At 41.6% G+C, this 25545-nt stretch overlaps 1 protein-coding gene across 2 annotated transcripts; it reads left to right on the forward strand.

Annotated features, from left to right (window-relative positions):
• The first annotated feature begins 13890 nt into the window (after positions 1-13890).
• chodl (chondrolectin) lies at positions 13891-25444 on the forward strand. Of its 2 annotated transcripts, none has more exons than XM_024000862.2 (8): positions 13891-14376; positions 19738-19913; positions 20152-20345; positions 20459-20634; positions 20899-20949; positions 21081-21167; positions 21374-21470; positions 23560-25444. In XM_024000862.2, exons 1-8 carry the CDS (start codon positions 14277-14279, stop codon positions 23642-23644), a joined length of 966 nt encoding a protein of 321 aa, XP_023856630.1. In that variant the 5' UTR covers positions 13891-14276; the 3' UTR covers positions 23645-25444. The 2 variants fall into 2 exon arrangements, with proteins under 2 accessions (XP_023856630.1, XP_023856632.1); XM_024000864.2 differs by having other exon boundaries at positions 13892-14376; positions 20459-20616.
• Positions 25445-25545: the final 101 nt, after the last annotated feature.

A 25545-nucleotide genomic window follows, 5' to 3' on the forward strand; every position in this document is an offset into this window, starting at 1 on the left:
TAGATAAGGTTACTACCGAGATAAGGTGAGGGTCATTTCCATGCTGAATGTACGCATACTTCTAAACAAACCGACATTCAGTAAGAATTTGCGTTTGGCCTATAGGCAATAAAAAACATCGCGCTCTAAGCGTGTTCCTAAAGTAGACGAGTCTAACTTCTACACTTGCGGAGTTGAATGACTTAGTATTTAAATAGGTTACAGTCTGGCGCTGAGTAAATAATAGGTAATCTGGAATGAATTTCACATTTAGAACAGGAGACATAACGCCGCCGCTCGTTCTGAATTTAATTCAATTCAAATGGCTTTATTGGCAGGGGAAACATGTTTACACTGCCAAAGTGTAAATAGATCTCTCACGCTCTGTAATGTGACTGAATAGACACTAGAGGACGCAGCCACACTGGGCTGATTCGATGARGCGTTTGCATTTTTACATCTTGCACACGGTTTGATTTTTAGCAGTTTTTCTCCAGTTAAGAAATCAATATTAATCAGGATGTGTGTGGCGGTGCCTCTGCTGTTGTTCAGGATGACTCTGGAGATTGATGATGCGAGGAGGATAATTATTTTTTGGTGTCGAATCGTTGGAAGCCATTAATTATCCCCTTATTAACCCCCAATGAGAAATACACACATGGGTACAGACAGGTAGACACAATTACATGCACATTGAGACTTTCTTCGACACCCAGTCACCACATGCTCCCACACCACAAATGCATATAATCCAAGGCACTATACTAAACATCAATGTTAATCAATGATTGAGGCAAAAAGGAATAGATGGAGAGAGTTAGACAGAAATAAAGAAATTAGAGTTCTGTTGTGGCTGATGACACAAACGTATTTGGAATGAAGAGGTTGTGTGTGTGTGAGTGAGGTGTGGTTGTCAGACTGAGACAGCTAGGCTTTATATACTTCATAAGCCTCTTGTCACCTGAACCATAAATTGTCGTCAGGCCTTTACAAATACATTATCTCCACGAGGGATTCAAACGGGGCCAATTCATAACCAAGAATTGATTTTTTTAAAGTGGCCACATTGAGGGAGAGCCATTCAGGGCACGTCTTGTAGTTAACATAATTGAGTTTTATATGGCCTCCCAAAAAAGTAATCACAAAGGATAATCAGGGAGGGAACAATCACTCTGGGGCTTAATTTGTTAGTAAACAGGCTGAGACGGATTCAGGTTCTGGATAATCACTCAATTTCTTCTTTGTTTATTGTTTGTTTATTGTCAGGATCGCTTAGGGTTGGAGTTGGGCGGGGGCACACTTATAACAAGCCAGGACACTTCAATAATACCTTACATTTAGCTGTACAGCTGTTGCCTATACATCTAAGATGCCTTGTAAAAGAGCATCTGTTAAATTATCAGAGGTCAAGTGGTAAGTATTGCTTGTAAACGGGGCTTGAGATTTGTTCTGAAAACCCCTGAAACACACAGTGTACCAAACATTGCTCTTTCCATGACATAGACTGGCCTGGTGAATCCAGATGAAAGCTATGATCTCTTAATGATGTCACCTGTTAAATCCACTTCAATCAGTGTAGATGAAGGGGAGGAGACAGGTTAAAGGTTTTTAAGCCTTAGGACAATTGAGACATGGATTGTGTATGTGTGCCATTCAGAGGGTGTATGGGCAAGACAGAGAGTGTGTCAAGAACTGCAACGCTGCTGGGTTTTTCACACTCAACAATTTCCTATGTGTATCAAGGATGGTCCACCACCCAAAGGACATCCAGCCAACTTGACACATCTGTGGGAAACATTGGAGTCAACATGGGCCAGCATCCCTGTGGAACACTTTTGTCACCTTGTAGAATCCATGCCCCTAGGCTGTTCTGGAGGCAAAATGGGGTACAACTCAATATTAGGAAGGTGTTGCTAATGTTTTCTACACTCAGTCACAGATGTGTATGATATGTTGGATGATTTGTGCTTTCTCTGTGAAGTTTACAAAGAGAGTATAGAAATGCACTACCACAATACATGAAATGACCAATATGGATATATATTCAGAGCACAGACAGTTCCACGATGTTTGATCAATGCTTTGAACCGACTACCCACCCACAGTCACCTACACTTGATTGATGTGTCAGTCCATTTGTCTCCATGTATGGTGTCAGGTTTGTGGCTTACCTCTGTCAATCTCTACCTCTCCTCCAGTTGAAACATCACCATACATTATCCTCTTAGTACCTGCGGTTGTGTTACTAAGAGCAGTCAGGAGGTTTTTTATGACTGTATGAAAATGTATTAATGTGATCCTGAGGGAGCCCTTAAGGCTGCAGGGAGAGCTGTTGGAGCAATAGGGGCCCACAGGGAAATGTCTTTTTCATTTGAGCACCGTCCAAAGTGGCCGCATCCTACCACAACGACCAGAGAGACTTGCTCAAAGGCCCAGTGAAGTCAAAATGCTGTTTTGCCTGTGTTTTGCATAATATTGTACAACTGATGAAACTAACACTGTAAAAGTGTGAAAACATGTGATCAGTGTAGTTTCCTGATAGTTGCTGGTTGAAAATCTGTCTACACAGTACCTTCTAAACAGCAAGTTTAGGCTTGCCTGGTGACATCACCAGGCAGTATAGGTAAATAGGAAGTGGTGTAAAAAGTACCCAATTGTCAAACCTGAGTAAAAGTAAAGATACCTTAATAGAAAGTCACCCATTAAAATACTACTTGAGTAAAAGTCTAAAAGTATTTGGTTTAAAATATACTTAGGTATCAAAAGTAAATGTAATTGCTAAAATATACTTAGGTATCAAAAGTAAATGTAAATGCTAAAATATACCTACTTATTAAAAAATTCCTTATATTAAGCAAACCAGATGGCACCATTTTTTTTTTACATGTATTTTTATTTACAGATAGCCAGGAGCACACTCCAACACTCAGACATAATTTACAAACAAAGCATGTGTTTAGTGTGTCAGATCAGAGGCAGTAGGGGTGACCAGGAATGTTCTCTTGATAAGTGTGAGTTAGACAATTTTCCTGTCCTGCTAAGCATTCAAAATGTAACAAATACTTTTGGGTGTCAGGGAAAATGTATGGAGTAAAAAGTACATTATTTCTTTAAGAATGTAGTGAAGTTAAAGTTGTCAGAAATATAAATATTAAAGTAAAGTACAGATACCCCAAAAAACTACTTAAGTAAAAATAATTGAAAGTACTACTTAAGTACTTTACACCACTGTAAATAGCCCACCCCCCCAAGAAAAATAAATCCTGACAATATCAGCTAATTTTCAAGTTACATATCCGTCCCATTAGGCCCCTCCAAGTAGGTCTCTCGCTCAGAACACTCCTTGACAGTCCTAGCAAAGTTCTTGCTTGAGAAATAGTTTTCAAAATAAAAATATATTCCTCTAAGGTACTTAATTGTTACCCAGAAATGATTTGATATTGAGGATTAAAAAATGGCTGCATTGGGCCTTTAAAGAGCCAGCGCATTACAAACAAGAGAGGGAGAGAATTATTTAATTTTAAATTTTATTATTTTCATATTGTAAATATCCAAAGTAAGCGTTTGGCAATATGTACATTGTTACGTCATGCCAATAAAGCAAATTGAATTAAATTGAAAGAAAGAGAGAGAGAAACATTCTCAGAGCAGGTGAATCTAGCCTCTTTTGCTGTTTTGTTTTTGTCTTTTCTCTTGTCTTTCTCTCTCTCTGACTGATGACTTATACTGTGGAGAGTTATCTTGAATATTTGTCTATCTTCTCTGAGACAATGCACATTGCCATTATAAACATAAACAGACCTGGCTGCAGTCTGAGTTTGACTGGTTATACTTCTCTAGTCCTCTCTATCTCCTCCTCTCTTCTTTCACCTCTACCATCCCTCTCTCCTCAGTTCTCCCTCTCTCTCGCTCTCTCTCTGTCTCTCCAGGCTATACTGTCCAATCGGAGAGGGAGAAGTTAACCGCCCTCGGCCGCAGTATTGGCTTCTGGGTAATTAGCCTTAAGTGGAGACTGGCGGAGGGAGAACGGCACTAACAGATTAGCAGTTCTGAAGAGATGCATTCCTTCTAATCAATACAAGTCCATTTGTGGAAATGGAGCAATTTGGGGAGAAATACGCCCCTGTCCCTGGCCCAGACAGTATACACTTAGGCATGATAGGAGTAACAATCTCTCTCTCTGACTTTGGTTTGGTCCCTTCCCTTATTACCTGCCTTTCCTTCTTTATTTTCCAATTGTCTACTTTAGTCCCTCAATCTAGTCTCTCTAGATGTATTCTCTAACCTCCTTTAGTTGTCTCTCTTCTTCTGTTCTCCTCCCTCTCCCTCCCTTTCCTCTCTTTTCTCCCTTTTATTGTCCTCTTGGTACAGATAATAGCATAGAGGAAAAGACGAGTGGGATGGTGTGTGTGTTTATAGGTCTGGTGACCTGACCCTGTGACCTATGGTGTAATCACTGATTACATTAGCTCTGCAGTGACACCTCCTCAACTGCTGATGTCACCCCATAGAACATTATACTAGTAACCAGTCGCTCTGGGAGAAGGGGGACGACGACAACAGGTACAAGTGTGTGTGTGTGTGTGTGTGTGAGTATATTTGTGTTTGAAGGAATGGCTGGAGAGTGTGTGTGTTTGTGTGGGTTGTTCCACGAAATGAGTCCCATTTGGGAAGTGTAACTTAAAAAAATACAAATATTTTGTTCACCACATTTTTTACATTCTGTCATGACGAGCAAATGTTCATGACGAGCAAAACACGTTTTCCGTCTCAAGAGGTTCAATAAAAATWATAATATAGTAAGTGCCTATTAAGAGCCAAATAAAGTAACAGAGTTGACTGTAACAGGGTTGATGATTTCATGTTAAATCAGCCATAAATCCCCTTGGGACAGAGGGAATGGAAGCTTGTTGTGCGCAACAGGGAGGGTCAATTGAATGCAAGATTCACCAAAACATTTTTATTGCTAAAACATTTCTAGTATGACTATCTACGGGTAACAGGGTTGACGTGTTATGCTCGACCCGTTCAGTTTTCAACCACAAAACACCAGAAAGTGATAGAGAAGAGTAGAACCAGCTCACCTGCTTTTGCACAGATGTTCAATGTATCTTTTGAAAAAAATATTTAAAAAGGAAGAGTTAATTTCACGTTACAGTGTTGACTCTAAAATGATCATCTTCAGAAATGACTGTCAAAGCAAAACAATAACTAGGTCACAGAGAGTGCAGAGAGGAACATGTCAAAATGCTGAATTTAGTCTCTTTATCAAGTCTTTATCCATATAAAAAAGCAGATTTATTCAATTTTTTCATGTGGTCTATATTCAAGGACACTTCATTTAATATAACAGGCTTAACACAATTTCTTCTTCAAATATCAAAGGAACGCAAAAGGGGCTCATTTCGTGGAAGGACCTGTGTGTGTGTGGTCTGTCCTCTTCGTGATGAGAATCAGTAGGATTAGATGAGGTCTTGGTCCATTGGGTTTCTTAAGGGTTGTAAAGAGTGCAGGTCATTAACTAAAGACTCTCTCTCTCTGTTTCTCTCTCTGTCTCTCTCGCTCTCTCTGTTTCTCTCTATCTGTTTCTCTCTCTTTCTCTCTTCTATTTTTCTATTTAGTGGTTATTTATACTCTAACTGTTCATGTTCTCTGTCTTGTTAGCTCACTGGACTCTTTCTGTCTGGCGCCTTCACTTATTTATACAAAAGCTTGCAATGTACGATTTATCCTAATTCACTCCGTTTAACCCAGTGTCATGTTTACTCTAACTGTTTGTGTGTGTCTTTGTGTGTGTGTGTATTGTAAACACCCAGTCATCCCTCACTGCTACCTCCCTGTTCACTCCTACAGTCCATCCATCCTTACTACCATGTGTGAAACTTTGATTATGGAACACTTAAAGCTGTTATCACATTCTCTTATGAAACACTATATGAACTTGCAGTAACAACACCTCAGTAAGTAGGTTATGATGTGAACACGATACGGGTCACAACCATCACAGGACTACTGTTAATGAGAGAGAGAGAGAATAGAGTGTTGATGTAACCCATAGATCAGAGGGGGTGAGCTGTAGTCTGATGTCTGTCTAATGGGATTTCTGTTACTTCCTCCTAATGTTCCTTCCATCTTGTATCCCCACGATGACCAGTCTCTAATCCAATCAGCAGAGAGGCAGCGCTCACTCACCCACCCCAAGGTGGGCAACATTTATCTTTAGAGGGAGTAAGGGGGTGAGGTGGGGGGTTATGCAGTGGAAGAGGTTGGAGAGAAGAGAACAAGGGGAGGTGGAGTAGGGGTCAAGGGAGTGAGAGGAGGGTCCAGTTAAGGTTTGAGGAGCATGGGGGTGGAGAAAGAGGTTTTTAAGGAGGAGGCTGTAGGGTCAAGAGAGGTAGCATAGAGGGTTCAGTTAAAGGTTGTGGAGAATGGGGAGGTTTTGAGGGAGATGTAGGGGTCAAGGAGGTAGAGGAGGTTTCAGTTTAAGGTTGTGGAGAATGGGGGGAGTTTTGAGGAGGAGGATAGATGAGGGTCAAGGGAGGTAAAGGAGGTTCAGTTAAGTTGTGGCAGAATGGGGGAGAGTTTTTGAGGAGGAGATGTAGGGGTCAAGGGAGGTAGAGGGGGTTTCAAAGGTTTAAAGGTTGTTGGAGAATGGGGGGAGGTTTTGAGGAGGAGTGTAGGGGTGTCAAGGAGAGTAGAGGAGGGTTCATTCAAGGTTTGGAGAATGGGGGAAGGTTTTGAGGAGGAGGTGGCCACAAAAAAAAACCAATAAAAACAAAAAAAAAAAAAAAAAAAAAAAAAAAAGGTCAATGACCAGAGTACGGAGGGTTCAGTTTAAGGTTGTGGAGAATGTGGGGGAGGTTTTGAGGAGGAGATGTAGGGTCAAGGGAGGTAGAGGAGGGTTCAGTTAAAGGTTGTGTGAGACAATGGGGGAGGTTTGAGGAGGAGATGTAGGGGTCAAGGGAGGTAGAGGAGGGTTCAGTTAAAGGTTGTGGCTGAATTGGTAGGGAGTTATGAGCGAAGGACGAATGTCTAACCGGCGTATATCAGGGAGGTAGAGGAGGGTTCAGTTAAGGGTTGAAGAAAAAATACAAAAACGTATAAAAGATTTTATCTTTTGTCTCTGTATTTCATCATTTTCCTTCAATTCGCAAAAGGCTGAATGTTTCTCAATGGCGAAAGCATCCGAGCGAGCGAAAACAGCGCCCCTCTGTTTCTGTATGTGTGGGCCATCGATCTGATGCTGTCTGGTCAAAATAGTATGACATTTTTGCTGCCAGTAGCATTGATTGCAAAGGAAGCCAGCGAGCATTTGGCCTCCCTTGATAAATAAAAAAWAATAATAATAGCCCATCAGCGTTGAGCTGAGTTAGGTCAATTGTGAATGGTCCTGGCGCAGCAAAAAACAGTGTCAAGGGAAGCCAGTTTGGATTTAGCTTCACTCMAATCACATCTCATTGAGAGCAATACATCATTGACAGAAACAACTTGAATTGTTTAATCTCTTTGTGTTGTTGTCCTCCGGTGGGTAGCTAGCTAGCTAAAATTGTCCATTTCCTAAATTACCCATGGATGGAGATAAGGATTTGGACTTGTGGTTTTACTTAATTATCCGTACAGGCCAATGACTATAACGGCGATTCTGATCCAACCATAAATGCATACATTGTGCCCCTGGACTGAGAGGATGGAAGTTCAATATGCAGACAGATGTATAAGGCTAATGTTAACTAGCTAACGTTACCCGTGATTGGAAGTTAGGCTAGCGAGCAAGCATTTTAGCAAGGTAGCCTAGGACAAAAATAAATTAAAGTGTTTTGTCAACATGAAAGAGAGGAAGATGGCATTGGTGTTCCTCAACAAGTAGGGTRAGTCAACATGTTTTTTTATACTTGCACGAACGCAGGCGCACACACAGACACACACACACCCATACACAAAATCAGAACCATAGACAGCAAAATCWAATTTAGCTTATGTTGATTGGACTAAATTGTTTTTGGTATCGTTTAGTTGTTGCTGTAGTAGACTAAGCAGAGGTGATTTGATGATGTTGAAGTTGAAATGGTGCTGGAATAGCGGCGGCCGCTCCTGTTTTCTTTGCAACTTGCGGTAACTCTCCGTGGTTTTAAATAATTAGATGTTAAGTAGTCATTAACTTGCTTGATGATGCTGTAGATCATGTAACTGTTTGTTACATGCAATATGGTCTGTGGACTTCACCGGACAGAGATTGCTCTCCGGTTTTGTGATGAAACAAAGGTGTGGTTGAATTTATTCTGACACTTTGTATTCTTATTGTCTCGGCCTTAGGCCTATACAGTGCATTCGGAAAGTATTCAGACCCCTTGACTTTTTCCACATTTTGTTATGTTACAGCCTTATTTTAAAATTGATTAAATAAAAACATGTCCTCATCAATCTACACACAATACCCCATAATGACAAAGCAAAAACAGGTTTTAGAAATGTTTGCAAATGTATTAAAACAGAAATACCTTATTTACATAAGTATTCAGAACCTTTGCTATAAGACTCGAAATTGAGCTCAGGTGCATCCTGTTAACATTGATCATCCTGGAGATGTTTCTACAACTTGAATGGAGTCCACCTGTAGTAAATTCAATTGATTGAACATGATTTGGAAAGGCACACACCTGTCTATATAAGGTCCCACAGTTGACAGTGCATGTCAGAGCAAAAACTAAGCCATGACGTCGAAGGAATTGTCTGTAGAGAGCCAAGACAGGATTGTGTCAAGGCACAGATCTAGGGAATGGTACCAAAAATGTCTACAGCATTGAAGGTCCCCAAGAACACAGTGGCCTCCATCATTCTGAAATGGAAGAAGTTTGGTCCCACCAAGACTCTTCCTAGAGCTGCCAGCCCAGCCAAACTGAGCAATTGGGGGAGAAGGTCACTCTGACAGAGCTCCAGAGTTCCTCTGTGGAGATGCGAGAACCTTCCAGAAGGACAACTATTGTGGTAGTTATTGTCACATATAGGGACAGATATAATACTATAGAGCAAAAACATGTGTACATCAGACCACAGGAGGGKAAGGYGACACTTAAGTGCATAGGACAGCTGGACATACTAATGTTAGAGGGACACAAAGTCTACTAGTCCTAATAAGGGCAAACATACCGAAGAGCACACCAAGCTAAACATAAGTACGAAGGCCAAAGACATAGGCCCATAGGAAAGTTGGACATATATTATTTTTAGGACATGAAGGGGTCCTGCTACCATTATAACCTAACTGAAAGCAGATATGGGCGTTATTGGGCGTGAACAAGCAGGAAGCTTAAACTAAAAGATAATGGTGGCAGATGGACTGAGGGAAGTAACTTCATTTGCATATAGGGTGGACTCATATGCTGTATGTGTATAAGAACAGAGCCAGTGCTTAGGGAAGTGGGTTGTTCCGCGGACAAGCACGGCTTCTGATATTTTGTATTAAAAGCCTTTATTGAATTCACAAGTTCTTGTAAGTGTTATATTTGTAAGACGATTTTCCACCACACTATCTATGCAGCACCACCAATCAGGCCTTTATGGTAGAGTGGCCAGACGGAAGCCACTCCTCAGTAAAAGGCACATGACAGCCTGCTTGGAGTTTGCCAAAAGGCACCTAAAGACTCTCAGATCATGAGAAACAAGATTCTCTGGCCTGATGAAACCAAGATTAAACTATTTGGCCTGAATGCCAAGTGTCACTTCTGGAGGAGACCTGGCACCCTCCCTGCAGTGAAGCATGGGGATGGCAGCATCATGCTGTGGGGATGTTTTTCAGCGGCAGGGACTGGGAGACTAGTCAGGATCGAGGGAAAGATGAACGGAGCAAAGTACAGAGAGATCCTTGATGGAAACCTGCTCCAGAGCACTCAGGACCTCAAACTGGTGCGAAGGTTCACCTTCCAACAGGATAAAGACCCTAAGCACACAGCCAAGACAACGCAGGAGTGGCTTTGGGACATGTCTCTGAATGTCCTTGAGTGGCCCAACCAGAGCCCGGACTTGAACCCGATCGAACATTTCTGGAGAGACCTGAAAATAGCTGTGCAGCGACTCTCCTCATCCAACCTGACAGAGCTTGAGAGGATCTGCAGAGAAGAATGGGAGAAACTCCCAAAATACAGGTGTGCCAAGTTTGTAGAGTCATACCCAAGAAGACATGAGGCTGTAATCGTTTCCATAGGTGTTTCAACAAAGTACTGAGTAAAGGGTCTGAATACTTATCTGAATGTGATGTTATATGCAAAAAAATGTAAAACCATTTTTTGCTTTGTCATTATGTGGTAATGATAAGGGAGAAAAACGATTTCATCAATTTTAGAATAAGGCTGTAACGTAACAAAATGTGGAAAAAGTCAAGGGTTCTAACTACTTTCCGAATGCACTGTAGGTTTTTCTTGCTTGGGTTCCCCAGTGATTTTACCCACGCACCACTGCTCTCTTCTTTCTCCCACCCTGTCACTTTTCACAGACTGAATTGCAGGCCATTCTGGATGATTCCCTCGTGAGTGCTTAGAGGCTTCCTTTGCTTCSGTTCTCGGGGGAAAAAAGAGATGGAGGGATGGATGGATGGAGTGGGTAAATAGAGGAAGTAACGCCTATTCATCTTGAGAAGCCACTTGTCAATAAAGACAAAGTAGTGTAGAACAGACACATTTACAGTAGGGCCCTGTTCAATCAAATAGGTGTTTCGTGATAAGTCAAACTATAAGGGGTGAAGGCTCACCCTTTTTTTTTTACAATCTAAAGTGCTTTGTAAATGCAACCATTATATGGGGTCTTGGCCACTGCCTGAAATACAATAGTAAGGCAAGAATGGCATATTTTTTCTTTTCTACCCTCAACATGACAACCATGGAAATCAATGCATTTCACTCAATAGAATTCCAGTCAAAAAGAACTGAGCTGGAGTACATTTTTGTATTGATTTCCAATTTCATACATTGATTCTTGTGCAATTATTTGATTGCTCGTCACCGAGACACAGTGTATAGGCATCAACTATTGCTAAATGGACCCCCATACCAGTTGAACAATAGCATATATAATCTTCGAAGATATTGTATCCTATTCATCCCAAGTGCCTTTTAGAAGCGCTAGTTTTCTTTCTATACAGTAATATCCCATTTAGTTAATCTGTCTCAAATTGATCTCCTCCAGGTCGCGGTGTGTGTGTGTACATACTGTTTTCAAGAGGTCAATACCAACGGTTATTAGTTCAGACCGCTCTCAGGTGGTCGAGGCCTCTGTGTACCCCAAAGGGGGCTCTTTAGAAGGGGTGCAGCCTACCCCCAGATGTTACCCCTCTTACCTAACGAGATTTGGTGGATCCGTCACAGTCTCTGAGTGGAGTTTAAGGGCAATAAAACTGTTCTAACAGAGATTGACACTTTTTAAACACAATTACTTAAAAAGGCTTGAAATGGTACATTTAAATACTATCTCTTTATGGCCTGGTGAAGGGGGCCTTGACACACAATATTTTTAAGGCTAAGCGAGAGAGAGAGAGAAAGAGAGAGAGAGAGACAGAAAGACGGGTGAAAATGGAGAGAGAAAGCAGCCAAGACAAACGCCTTTTCTGACCCATGTACTGTATGTCCACACATGCTTTCACAGCAGAATGACTACTATGATGAAGAAGAAGATGATGAGGAGCAGCTGGACAGTGATGCCATTAATGATGATGATGTTCAGGGATTGGCCGCTGCCCGTGTCCATTCAGACTGCCGCCTCAGCAGGACCCGATTCAGCTGCCCCAGTTACTGCCCCACTCACTTTTCTGCAAGCTGGCCCTTTCCTYTGCCCGATGGCACTCAAACTCAGCTCCATCCTCCGTCTTTTTTATGATTACCCCACATTTCCTTTCTTCTCTATCCCTCACTCTTTTTCTCTCTCTCTCGCTCTCTCTGTCATTTTCTCTCTCTCTCTCTGTTTCCCTCTCTCCCTCTCTCACAAACCCTCTCTCGCTTTCTTTCTTATTTTCTGTCTTTCTTATCTATTCTCATTTCCTGACAGTTCATGTTTAATCTGGCCTCTTGATGATGATGATGGCAGCAGCAGCTGTAATAATGCTCTGGCCACTTTATTGATAATGTGTCAGAGAATATCTTAGTGTCGTTATTGAACACCTCCCGTCCGACCAGAAAACCCCAATTGCATTTACCCATTTACCGAAGAGGAGGGTGGAGAGGAAGGAGGGATGAATAGAGAGAGGAGGAGAGTAGGGAGGGGGGCATAAGCGATCAATATCTAACAGTGAATTAAGTAATAGCATATTTTGTGTCAATGCATATTACAGCGTGTTTAACAGCAGAGGGCCATAACAGCCTTGCTCCATATCGCTATAGCGACCAGATCAATACAACACAGAGAGAGAGGGCCTGTCTGCCAGACAATGTCATTGGCTATCATCATAACTATATGAAATTGTGGGAGAACAATATGAAAATCATTTCGATATTTGGGTCGTTCTACCAATTTGATGCCTTTTAAGAAGTGTGACTTGGTCCCAACATTTTTTAGATTTCACCCAATTTTAACATTGTCATAAAGAGCACGTTTAACGTAATAAAAACATGTTTCCCATCTCAAGGTTATCAATAAAAAATTATAATATAGTAAGTGCCTATTAAGAGCCAAATAAAGTAACATAGTTGACTGTAACAGGGTTGATGATTTCTTGTTAAATCAGCCACAAATCACCTTGTGACAGAGGGAATGGAAGCTTGTTTTGCGCAACAGGGAGGGTCAGTTGAATGCAAGATTCACCATTTTTTTTTTATTGCTAAAACATTTCTAATCAGTCTATCTATGGGTAACAGGGTTGATGTGTTATGCTCGACGCCTCAGTGCTTCACCACAAAACACCAGAAAATGGTCAAGAAGAGTAGAACCAGCTCACCTGCTTTTACACCATGATTTGACTATTAGATGTTCAATGTTTCTTTAAAAATATATATTTTACATGCAATAGTTTCACTATTTTAAAACGAGAGTTAAATTCACTTAACAGAGTTCAGCTTAAAATAAACGGACAAATGTAAATGAATCACTAATCACATGAAATGAATAGTAATCTTCAGAAATGACTTTGTCAAAGCAACAAAATAACTAGGGCTTTACAATGATGGTGTAAACTTGGAGACTTTGGGTTGAAGTCTTCCTAGAAGTGACACAGGAATGACTGAGGGATATGTCAAAATGCTGAATTTATTCATATAAAAACAAATCTGATTTATTTAATTATCCATGTGGTCTATATTAAAGCATCATTCATTTAATATACAGGCTTTTAAAATTCAATATTGGTGCACAATTTCTAATTAAAGGGACACAGAAGGCACTCATTTGATGGAACAACCCATTTACCTCTGGCCTGGCATATTAGTATGCGTTTTTATTTTATTACTCTCCCAAGGCTCTGGTGTATAGATATAGTTTCCATCTATTTTGATTGGATTTGACAGTTGAAAGGGGGGGGGGGGGGGGGGGGGGGGTGGGGGGGGGGGGGGGCCGGGGGGGGGGGGGAGGTTGGTTAAGTCCCAGGTGGCTACGGTGGTGACCCCAAGCCAGGACAGCTAATATACATACAATGTAGCCTCCCTCTGTGTCAGCGTACCTGCCAAGAGTTCTGAACCTTTAAGACACCAGCATGCAGGAGTAACCCTCTAGAACTGGACTCTCAAATGTAGTATAGTTTATATTTTAGTGAACCGTATTGTAGCTTAATCCTAATATTAGTTTATAGTTTGACGCATTTGCTTAAAGTGTTCATGCAATTATATTCCATCTAATCTCAAACATGCTATCAATGGATTTCGCACATATAGATTGGGGAGGGGTGCGAGGCACGTGTCACGAGGCTAATTAAATAGTCGGTGGGGCGCGAGGTGACAGCTGTGTGTGGTCGATCAGTTGCAGAGGGACTCAGCAACGAGAGAAGGAAAGGGAGGGGGATCAATAAGCGCGCCTGTGGGAGCCACTTTCGCAGTTTCACTGTCTCTGGTGGGCTGTCTGCACGAGGCGAGCCCCCGTTCTTAGAACATTTTTCGGTCCTCGAGCGCGTGAGGGTGCCGGTACGAATCCCATTAGAGCATCTTGCTCACTGCAAAGTAAAAACCGGAAATTTGGGTGGAAACCATGACAACAGCAGAGACTGAGAGCAGAGTCGCAGTCAACAAACTGGCAGTAGACCGGTGAACTCTGATGTGAGCGAAGGAGCTTTTTTATTTTTACAATACCATTTTTATTTCAAAGCTCTGTCTTTTTCTCTGTCAAGTATGCAATCATCTAAGAAGAGCGCGGAGCAGAATATCCTGAGAGTTCTATGCGGAGTGATGGTCATGGCCTCGAGCAGTCACGGCGCAAGAGTTGTCAGTGGTAAGTTGATGATGTGATCATTTTTATGGTTAGTTTTTCACATATTGGTCTACTTTCAATGATCGTATAAAACAAATAAGCGTTATAAAATAATAACATTTGAATATTGGTGGTATTTCTGTTATCTTCAAGATAAGAATAATCAAATAATAATTCCTTAACCATTCTCATCAAACAATAATCTCAACCATAAACTACCAGTAAAATGTTATCTTTTGTGACTAGGTTAAAGTTATAGGCCTATAGCTCATCATCATCATAACCACCACCACCATCATCATCATTAAAATTAGATGGACATTTGTGAATTTTGTTAGGATTGGAAAATATACATCAATCTATAAGATTAGGTTATCTGACACAAAGAAAAAAAAATTCCACATGGAATCATGTTTTCTATTCCTTCCATTGTTCATGTCAAAAATGTAAATACATGTTAACTGCTACAGTTTTGCTTTTATTGCATTGCTACAGTTACAGATGATGAGGTGTGTCACATGTGCTTGCTTTCATACATGTGTATGAATGTGTGTGTGAGCCTGTTGGAGTTGGTTTACCCTGGAAACGGGATTTATTGGTTTTATTGACTGTAAAGATTGTGTCTATTTACTGTTCCTTCCCTCTGTGACTAAATGTAGCAATATCTATGATTTATATCAGACTGCTATTCTACATGTGTCAGGGCTGTCGGTGTCATAGGGCAGGCAGCTGACTTAACATGTTTGCATTCAAATCCATTACATACTGTAGAGAGAGAGCAAAGAGAGAGAGAGAGAGTCTTATAGTCAGACAGATGACAGATGGAGAGAGTGAGGGGAGAGTGGACAACTTTTATTTCATTAGTGGTGAGATATGCCCCTCTTTAACCTAAAATGTCCTTACTATGTGATTTAGTCTAAATAAACTGAAAAAGTGGCACAGATGAGGGAGAAGACAAAGTGACAGAGGGAGAATCAGTGAGAGAGAGGGGTTGATGTTCCAAGATAGGGAAAGTGCAGAGGATGAAAAGGGGGTGAGGAAGAGGGATGAAGGAGAGAAACAGAGGAAGAGGTGAAGGCGGGTGAAGGAAGAGGTGAAGGAAGAAGTGAAGGAAGAAGTGAAGGAGGAGGTGAAGGAAGAGGAGGCTGTTAGAGGAAAAGAAAGGGAAGAACTGATGAATATGTGGATCTGAGGAATCAGAGCAGAGGAGGCCGGATAGAGGGAACCAATGAATAAAGGAGAGAGAGCGAGAGAGGAAGAAAGAAAGGGAGAAAGGAAAACGATGACGCTTTGGGTTGAGAAGAAGAATTTTGAGGTATCAGAACAGGAAGATGAGGCAGGATGGATGGAGGGAATGAACGAAGAGAGGAAGGGGGTGAAAATGCTGAGTCTGTTGGTCGTCTGTGCGCCCCGGTCCAAAGTGATGATAGTGCAGATCTGATCTAGACCAGGCAGCCAATCATTTAAAGTACCTCCTGGCCACACTGCTAATGTTATTATTAGGCCTCTTTAACTGCCTGTGTATTAATCACTGGTATTATTCACTGATGCACGCATGCATGCATACACACACACACGCACACACACACACACACACACACACACACACACACACACACACATATTCATGTACACACACACACGTTTTTTTATGAGTCAGTCCAGAATCTGGGCCAGATCCGCCACTTTTCACCCACTTAACTGCCATCATAGAGTACAGCTTTATAATGCTGAATATTGTGTGCTGCATGTGTGTGATTATATTTGTGTGTATGTGTGTACCTGTGTGCGTGCATACTTGTGAAAGTACACGTGTCTACTCTGTGTTTGTGGGTGTGTCTACTCTGTGTTTGTGGGTGTGTCTACTCTGTGTTTGTGGGTGTGTCTATTCTGTGTTTGTGGGTGTGTCTCCTCTGTGTTTGTGTATACGTACAGTACAGCATGACTGCTGCTTACTGTAAATGTCATATCAGTGTGTGAACACATCCAGTAAAAGTATGTTTGTGAGCGGTAACAAGGCTGTTCTAGAAGTGGGCCTCCAGCCTACAGTGTGATCAGCAGCCCTGTTACTACAGTCAGTTAGCTAGAGTCACTTCCTGATTGACAGAGGATATTGACTACACTAGGAAAGTTTGACGGTAAATTCTAAGGTACTGAGAGGATGCGAATGCGATGACCACATCCTTTTGGCGGGAAGCCAAAAGTCGTTAAGGGTGTGTGTGTGGGAGGGGGTCGAGGGATTGTGTACAACTGATAAGTTCAATGGAGATGTTTGCATTCACTTAAGACCTTCAAACCACTTCTTAAGATCAACAGAGAGGTATCTGAGTCACTGAGGTATCACTAATATGAACTGATTTTTAGATTGATAAATTAGTTGTTTGATGAGGTGGTTGATTGACAGGTGGGTTGGTTGATTTGTGGACTGGTTGATGGATGTACTGACCGGTGGAGGGGCTGATTGGGTGTAGATACAGTAGTCTGGTGGATTTACTGATCACTGATTACATGATGGATGGTTTGTCAGATAGACGGAGGGAGGAAAAGACAAACACAGCCACGGCCACAGGAATGAGTAGAGAACAAGGAAGTACCTTGATTTTGAAACGGTGGCGGAACCATTACTTGATGGCATTGGCTGTATTACTGGCATACTGATCTCGGCAAACAAAAACTGAAAATCTCACGTAAATTACTACCATATATGTTACGTAGTCTGTCCACGATAGATTACCGGCATACAGTAGATGCCTAAATTGACTCCTATTGCATACAACTGACACAGATAGATTTGACATAATTGTTAATTGATTAATTAATCAATCCTTATGTAAATTGTTTACTTACAATTAGGGTAGTGACGGTCATGGAATTTTGTATGACGGTAATTGGCCAGCCAAGTGACCGCGGTCACTGTAATAATCGTTTGAATATACTTATTTTTTGAAGACGCACATTTTCGGCTCTCCTCCGCTCCCGACGGCATGTGCTGCCATAGAAATAGAAGGAATAGAATGGGCGTCCCCATTCGAGTCAGTGATAGCATAGTCAGTGGACTGATGGCCATTGCGTTGAGCAGAGTAGGAAGTAAAAGCAGGAAGAAAAAGCAGGAAGTGTACCCATCAATATGTGCTGTGATTTGTTGATTCAACTCAACTAACATTACAAAAAATACATTCCATGGCCTGTGCCACATACGTTAACATCATCTGAATAAACATTCTAGGGCTGTTGTGGTGACAGTATTACCACCACACCGGCGTTCACGAGTCATGACGGCAGTCAAATTCCACGTGACCGTTTAGTCACGGTAATTTGGCTTCTCCAAGCTCTGATGCTGCTGTAGGTCTTTTGTAGCCTATCAAACTTGCAAACTGCCCGGTACTCAGCACTCTATTATCCTTCTAATCATTCTGACATATACCTGGCTGAAATGAAAATAAACCACGAAAAAAGCGTCCTCCATTCACTATTTAAATGCCAAGATGACATGTATTTTTTCCCCCTTCCTGTTTTGAGACAGGTGCATGATAGTGGCCCATTCTAAATCAAAACTAATTTCACACACATATTATTTAGTATATGTAAAGACAAGATTAAATCAAGAATAGTCTGATGGGTGACAATATTAGCCTATCACTTGTGAATGATGCCCAGTTTGTGTGCAGTAAGGCAAGAAACAGTGCATCACTTCCATCCCGCCTTTTTCAAAGCATAGTCGCGCCTATCTAGCCCATAGGCCTATATGTTTTGAAAAGGTTTGTATCACAACTAAAGTGGCCAAACAACTTCTTAAAATGAAGCACATTAATCCGCTTTACAAGGTGTTTAGAGCCTAACTGGCATACATATGCAGCGCGTGACTTTCAAGTTTGGGGAAGATCATTTTCACCATAAAAATACACCTTTATTATAAAAGCCTTACATGCATAATCGCATTTGCGGTCACTTTTGAGATTTGTGTTTTCCCGCTAATTGATTGCATTTTGGAACATTTGAGCTTATGTCGTATGCGCATTGCAACACTTATAATATGAAGAAATAGCCTAATAGTTTATGAACATTTTAAGCTAATAGTTCTGATCCGTTGCATCAGCCTCATTGCTTTTAACATGTTTGTTTTTTTATGCTAGTGATTGTATTAATTTGGGATCTATCCTATCCCACAACTGTCCCAGACTACGCACACATGTGCGTCTTCACTTGTAGCCTGTGAGAAGGACTCGATCATGTGATGGACATTGGCTAATAAGAATTGAGATATCTCAGAGAGCCATGTGAGTGAGAGGTGCTTCGGAGCACGCTGCCGGGGGAATTATAATTATTAGATTCAGCACAAGGGCACAACGGCCACTGGCCGCAAAAGGCATGGATTTTTGTAGGGGGCATTACGGCCAAGCAAAGGGGACGTCGCCGGGAAATTCGAGGCATTATCAAGTGTTTGTCAAATTGTGAATGAGAGACTGATGAAGTGTGTACAGGCTGCACAAAAAACAAAGCAAAGCTCATGCCTTTCATGCAACTTTTTTCAAATCATCATTAGAGTCACATCATGTAGCCTTAGAATGTATTAAAAATCTAAACATATAGCCCAACGTAACTCTAAATTAAGCAGACAGGAGGACCTGTTTCTTTTTTAACCGCTCCACAAAGAATAGCCGCATGTGTGCACTCCCTCAAATCGTTTTGGAGAAAATATCCTTTCTATTTTATTCAGCTTTTGTATTCTTCATACTATAAAATAATATAAAATAATGCCACGGAATTCTAAGCAAATCTTGTTTACTAAAGGAACTAGTGTAGCCCACAGCCATATGGCATAGCCAGATCCGGGCCAAACATAAGGACAACTCACAGTATGCTATTCTGTTAATCTGAAATAGACTACATTTTCGTCATAGACCTGTCTAAAATAAGTCATGGATTTATTGGCATGGTGTAGGCTATTTTAAATGGATTTATTATACTTTTAGAAAAATTTAAATGTTCCAAAGGTCTGCATCAGTCGCTTGTAGGCTACTGTATGCATGGAAGTAAGGAGATGCTAAATGTATTTTTGTCAATTACCTTGAGACCGGCAGTTATTTGCTTGACAATCACCGGCTAACAAAGTTTCATGACCGTCACAGCCCTATAACATTCCCATGAACATTTTTGCATCACAATACCAGGCAGCAATTTCGAGTGTACCCATGATTTTACCAGTCAATTAGCCAGAGGTTCCAAGACCCTTCTATTCATTCTATTTCTATGTGTGCTGCTGATGCAGGGAGGGGGTGTGTTCCGATCTTCATCCATAACCGTCGGTTACATGGTTAGAAGGTAATTGTGCGAGCCCTACATGCAATCAATAGATAGATTGATGATCTCATTTGCCTCCAGGTCAGACGGTGTGTCAGGGAGGGGAGGAGCGCCCATGCTATAAGATTGCCTACTTCCGGGAAATGACCAGCCGGATTGCATTCAGCGAGGCCAGACAGGCATGTGAGATGGACGGAGGGTCATTGCTGAGTGTAGAGAGCGCTGCGGAGCAGAGACACATAGAACACCTGCTACAGGTCAGTGTGTGTGTGTGTGTGTGTGTGTGTGTGTGTGTGTGTGTGTGTGTGTGTGTGTGTGTGTGTGTGTGTGTGTGTGTGTGTGTGTGTGTGTGTGTGTGTGTGTGTGCGCGTGTGTGTGTGAGTGTACAAACAAAAACAACAAACACACTCTCTCAAAGTGTTACAAGCACAAACATGTTAATATATTTCTTATTTACTTATAATATACTTACAATATATATATTATTTCTTACAGGAGCTTCGGACCTCCTCAACAGGAGCAGGGACAGAAACGGGGGTAGGAGCAGGTACCGGTAATGGAGGAATAGCAGACGGGGATTTCTGGATCGGGCTGATGAGGACAGAAGGAGAACACACACAGGAAAACGGCGGCTTCGCCTCCTGTCCTGACCTCTACCTCTGGACCGATGGGAGTGTGTCCCAATTCAGGTGTGTATGTTTCACACATCAACTGTTACTTTGGTGAGGCTTTTGTGTATGTCTGTATTTTAATTTGAATATGTGTATTATTGTGTGTGATTGTGTGTGATTGTGTGTGTTAGGAACTGGTATTTTGACGAGCCGTCGTGCGGAGGGGAGGCATGTGTAGTGATGTACCACCAGCCTACAGCGCTCCATGGGCTGGGCGGGGCCTACATGTACCAGTGGAACGATGACAGGTGCAACATGAAGCACAACTTCATCTGCAAGTACGAACCAGGTACGCAGCATCACACAGGTACGCAGCATCACACAGGTACGCAAATGTCACGGCAGATGAGATGAGTTCTGTGTGTTTTGTCGAGTGTTCTATACGTTTCCCTTTTAAAAGGTTGTTATATCTATTTTTTATTCTTTAAAAAAGTTTACCCCCCTTTTTCTCCCAATTTTGTGATATCCAATTGCGATCCAATTGTGTTTTAGCCTGGTAAAACATTACACTAAGAGAAATGCATATCAGTTTTGTTTAATCAAGTTTTTTCTGATTCTGATGTTGATCCAGAGAGCCGTCTGGGGAAGGAGCAGGGGGACAGGCCTGGAGCTCGTGACCCAGGTGAGGAGGCACACACTGGGGCATAGCCCGGCCACATCAGCCCCACTCCTGGAGGTCAGCATGGTTGACTGCATGAGGGTATCAGTTAGTATATCCCTTTTTGATTTAGTATCTTTGTCTGTCTGTCCCAGATGTGGCGGTGGTGCAGGCAGATGAGGTCAAACAATCCGGACCAAGTGAGGACGACGCCCCACACGTAGTCATAGCTGGAACCTCAGGTGAGACCGGTGGAGGTGAGACAGGTGGAGGTGAGACAGGTGGAGGTGAGATAGGGAGGTGAGACAATTAAATGGTATGGCAGGACACCAGAAAGTGAGACATGTGGTGTAGCGATGATATGGAATGTAAGACAGTGTTTAAATAGAGTGTAATTGCTGAAATAGCCTCTCTGGAGCTCCATCTCTGCTCTATCCTCCTTCTGCAGGTATGCTGCTGGTTTATGTAATCATCCCCACCATCCCTCTGCTGCTGCTCATCCTGGTGGCTTCTGGGACTTGCTGTTTCCAGATGTTTAGTAAGAGGTGAGACATGACACACCACTGCAACAACAGAAACTTCAACTCCCTATGGTACAACACAACTGAACACACTAAGTCCCCGGTGTCCCCAGTACTGCCTTACTGATAACAACTTCACTAAAATATCAATCTATGATCCTCATACAAACCAATCGTATAATATTCTCTTATATACTCCTCTTTCTCTCATTTTCAATCACACTTACACTTCCATCAACTCTTTTTTTTTTTATTCCTTGAATTGGCATACTCAAAATTAATCAGAGAAACAGCTCAATCTCTGAACCCTACCCCCCCCCCCCTGTTCATCCACTAATGGATGGGTCCAGTCCCCCCGTTCCTGTGCTGTGATGGATGGGTCTGGGCTGTAATTGTTTGGTAAGAACAGTGCTTACTCAGTCATAATCACTGGCATAACACAAGGACGCCTTGTTAGCAAAGAGTCATTTAGCATAACAGCCCTGGCCACTGGCTCAGCCYTCTGTCATTAATTATTATTGTGATTGTGTGTAGGCGATGTGCGTGTGTGTGTGTGTGTGTGTTACCCTACTCTGGCAACAGATAGGGTAACACATTCTATGATTTCTGGGTCGATAGCTGGGCCCGGTCGATGGCGTTCCTACAATAACCAAAGTGCAACTCCAGCACATTGTATAATGCCAACCAACCTCCCTACCCCGCTACTGTGACTTTACATCTCCTATATAGACACTCCCAGCTCTCCTCTGCCTTGATTGGGCAGCAACTTAGTTTTTTTAATTTATCCAGTTTAGTATCGCTGTCCGTCTGATTTGATGTGTATTTAAAAGTGGTGTAATGTACTTGAAGTAAAAATACTTGAAAGAACTACTTCAGTAATTTTTGGGGGTATCTGTACTTTACTATTTCTATTTTTGCCAACTTTATTTTTACTTCACTACATCCAAATGTTTAAAAAAATGTACACCCAAAAGTACTTGTTACATTTTGAATGCTTAGAAGGACAGGACAGTTGTCTGTTTCACACACTTATCAAGAGAACATCCTTGGTCATCCCTACTGCCACTGATCTTGCGGACTCATTAAACACAAACGCTCATTAAACACAATTCTTCATTTGTAAATTAATGTCTGAGTGTTGGAGTATGCCTCTGGCTATCCGTAAATTAAAACAAGAAAATTGTGCTGTCTGGTTTGCTTAATATAAGGAATTGGAATTGATTTATACTTTTACTTTTGATACTTAAGTATATTTTAKYAATTACATTTACATTTGATACTTAAGTATATTTAAACCAAATACTTTTAGAATTTTACTCAAGTAGTATTTTACTGGGTGACTTTCACTTTTACTTGAGTCATTTTCTTTTAAGGTATCTTTACTCTTACTCAAATATGACAATTGGTACTGTTTCCACCACTGGTTTTTAACATATTTCCGATAGCTGGGGAACTGAGAGGGAATCTACAGACAGAGACCAGTTAATCACGCCTCTGACTCCCGCCTGCCGCAGTAAAATTCTTCCTGAAACGCTCCCAAAGCCCTAACGCGGCTAGAAGGGATCAAGCTTTTGTCAAATGAACGTCAAAAGTTGAAATGTTTTGCATTTAACCTAATTCTCCTAACCTGCTATGCTAATTCTCCTAACCTGCTACATTAATTATCCTAACCTGCTATGTTAATTATTATAACCTGCTTCGTTAATTATTCTAACCTGCTTCGTAAATGTTTCTAACCTGCTACAAAAAGTCAAATCTGATGTTAATCTGATTTGACGCTAGGGTCATGGCTCTTCTAACCATGACCCTAGCGCGTGCGAGGTCTCTCCTTTACAACAGGCGACACACTTGAACTTACAACACGACAAACGCGATCTGAGGAAATATGAGTTATGAGGAGTTATGAGTAGGCAAGGATCCAGAGTTTTATCGCTGGGTATGGCTGGCACAGAAGTGTTTGTGTGAGCAACAGCTCTCGTGTTTAACACACACACGCACACAACCACACACGTACACACAGTTTTGTTTTACGATTCATCTGTGGTTCTACTATTCTAATTTAGTTTTGTTCTACTATTGTTCATTCTGTTTCCATTGTTTTTATTTCATAAAGCAAACCACGGACCAAAACCAGTGTTAACCACCAATCAACGCTATGGATCTCCAAGACACCCAAGACAGACAGCATGGAAGTATGAATGGCAGGTTACATCACAAACAAGATAAACAGATCAGGCAGAACTAACTGAATGATACCTCTCTTTCCCTGATACTATCCTTGTTCCAAATACATCTAACTATCCACCTCAACCAATGACCTGCTCTCCTCTTCTGCATTTCCTTTGTTCAATTTGTTCATGTCTCCACCGCTCTGTTTAGTTTTTCCTTATTTCCTTTCTCCTCTCCTCCCCTCCACCCCTCCTGTCCTGTCCTCCTGTTAATGTGTTCCAGCAAACAAAAATGAAACGACTTAATGGATAATTTGGCAATCCTCGTACCTCTCTGATATCAAGGTAAACCTATCGTGTTGCCTTTTCCCATTGCTGCTGTTGCCAGGGAGTTTTTGCTGGAATCCTGGTGTCTGTACGCATGTGTGAGTGTGAGCATGCTACCGTTTGTGTACACTAATGTGTGTGTGTGTTACAATAATTGGTTCCAAACAGAAGAAGTAATTAACTATCAGTAATTAAGGGTGGTGCGAGGGGGACCCTGATAAAACAAGGAATTGAACCATCCCCTGTGACCAGGAATAGGGTCAGATCCACTTAACACATCACACAGATTTACTCCTGAACAGCAGCACACAGCGAGGGGTAAGAGGGGAGGGAGAGCGGGGAGAGGAGGGAGTGGGGGAAAAGAGGAACATTTAAGGGAAAGTGAATAAAAGATAAAAAGAGTGGGAAAAGAGGCAGGGAGGGAGAAAATAGGGAAATAGGACTTTAAAATGGAAATTGAAGTGTGTTGTTTGATCTGCTTCCCGTTGTTCAGGGTTTAGTACTAGCTTAACTCTCTGTTCCCTCACCGGGGAGCTATGTCTCAGACAGATCAGTCAGCTAAATGACTTTCCTAAATGTCCTGAAAAAAAAACGATTACCTAGTTATTATAGAAAGAGGAACTTGAAAACATACTGAACTGATTATCTGTGTCTGTTGTCATGCAGAGGGACATTATCAACGTTGACCATGACTTTCTGTTGTGAAGGTATAACGCTATTTCTTATTCTTGTTGTTATCCAAAACGACACACTATGTTTTGGGAGAGGTCGCTACCAAGATGAGGACCAAAGCTAGTGAACACTACAGAAGAGGCTTTCCATGATCCAATCTAATTGAATGCATAATGCCAGTAAATATCTCATGGATGAAACCGTCAGTATTTATCCAATATTTATCACCGCCTGATATGAATACTGTAAGTGCAGTTTTGTGCATGTTACATGGTCTACAATGTTATATTTTATATTCCTTATAAGCATCGTCTAATGTGAGAGATTATCCACCTGGCTAATATTGATACATGCCATACATCTCAACTTATCCTCAGATGTCCTATGTTATTGCTTTTATATGATGGAATATATGAGCGTACTACATGTGTTTTCTTTCAAAAGGTAAACACACGTGTAGCACGCTCAACCATTGAACAAGGTTTTAAGAAGGGATTTGTGTATATTTCAGTGTGTATGTGTTGGATGGAGTGTTGTACATACATTAGGTTCTAGAGTTTCTAGAAACACATACAGTAGATCAGTGGTACATATATGAGACTAGGTTCTGGTGATGGTATGGTGCGTTTTGGAGCCTGTGTGTGAATGTGTTGTTAACAAGTGGCGTGTTTTGTACCCAGCGTTGTGATGCAGTCACTGTCCTGCTAGCATGTCTACCCACAGCCAGAGATGAAAACAGAGTTTATATAGAGCCTTGTAGAAACTTAAAGAAACCTTTTTCACCCATAACTTGTTTTGTGACGAGATAACTCAATAAAAGGCTTTATGTGATTCATTGACGTCAGTGTTTAATTGTGCATTTTCGATGATGAGACATGACACACACGCACACACTGAGGAGTGTGTGTGGGTTACCCCTAGTCTGTTATTAG

Source organism: Salvelinus sp. IW2-2015, linkage group LG14 (assembly GCF_002910315.2).
Source record: "Salvelinus sp. IW2-2015 linkage group LG14, ASM291031v2, whole genome shotgun sequence".
In the NCBI taxonomy this organism is placed as follows: domain Eukaryota; kingdom Metazoa; phylum Chordata; class Actinopteri; order Salmoniformes; family Salmonidae; genus Salvelinus; species Salvelinus sp. IW2-2015.

Bases quoted from the DNA above. Each gene is read 5' to 3' on its own strand.
- chodl (XM_024000862.2), top strand. From the start codon at position 14,277: ATGCAATCATCTAAGAAGAGCGCGGAGCAGAATATCCTGAGAGTTCTA. The intron at 20,346-20,458 runs GTGTGTATGTTT...TGTGTGTGTTAG, and splicing joins GGGAGTGTGTCCCAATTCAG to GAACTGGTATTTTGACGAGC. The intron at 20,950-21,080 runs GTGAGGAGGCAC...TGTCTGTCCCAG, and splicing joins GCCTGGAGCTCGTGACCCAG to ATGTGGCGGTGGTGCAGGCA.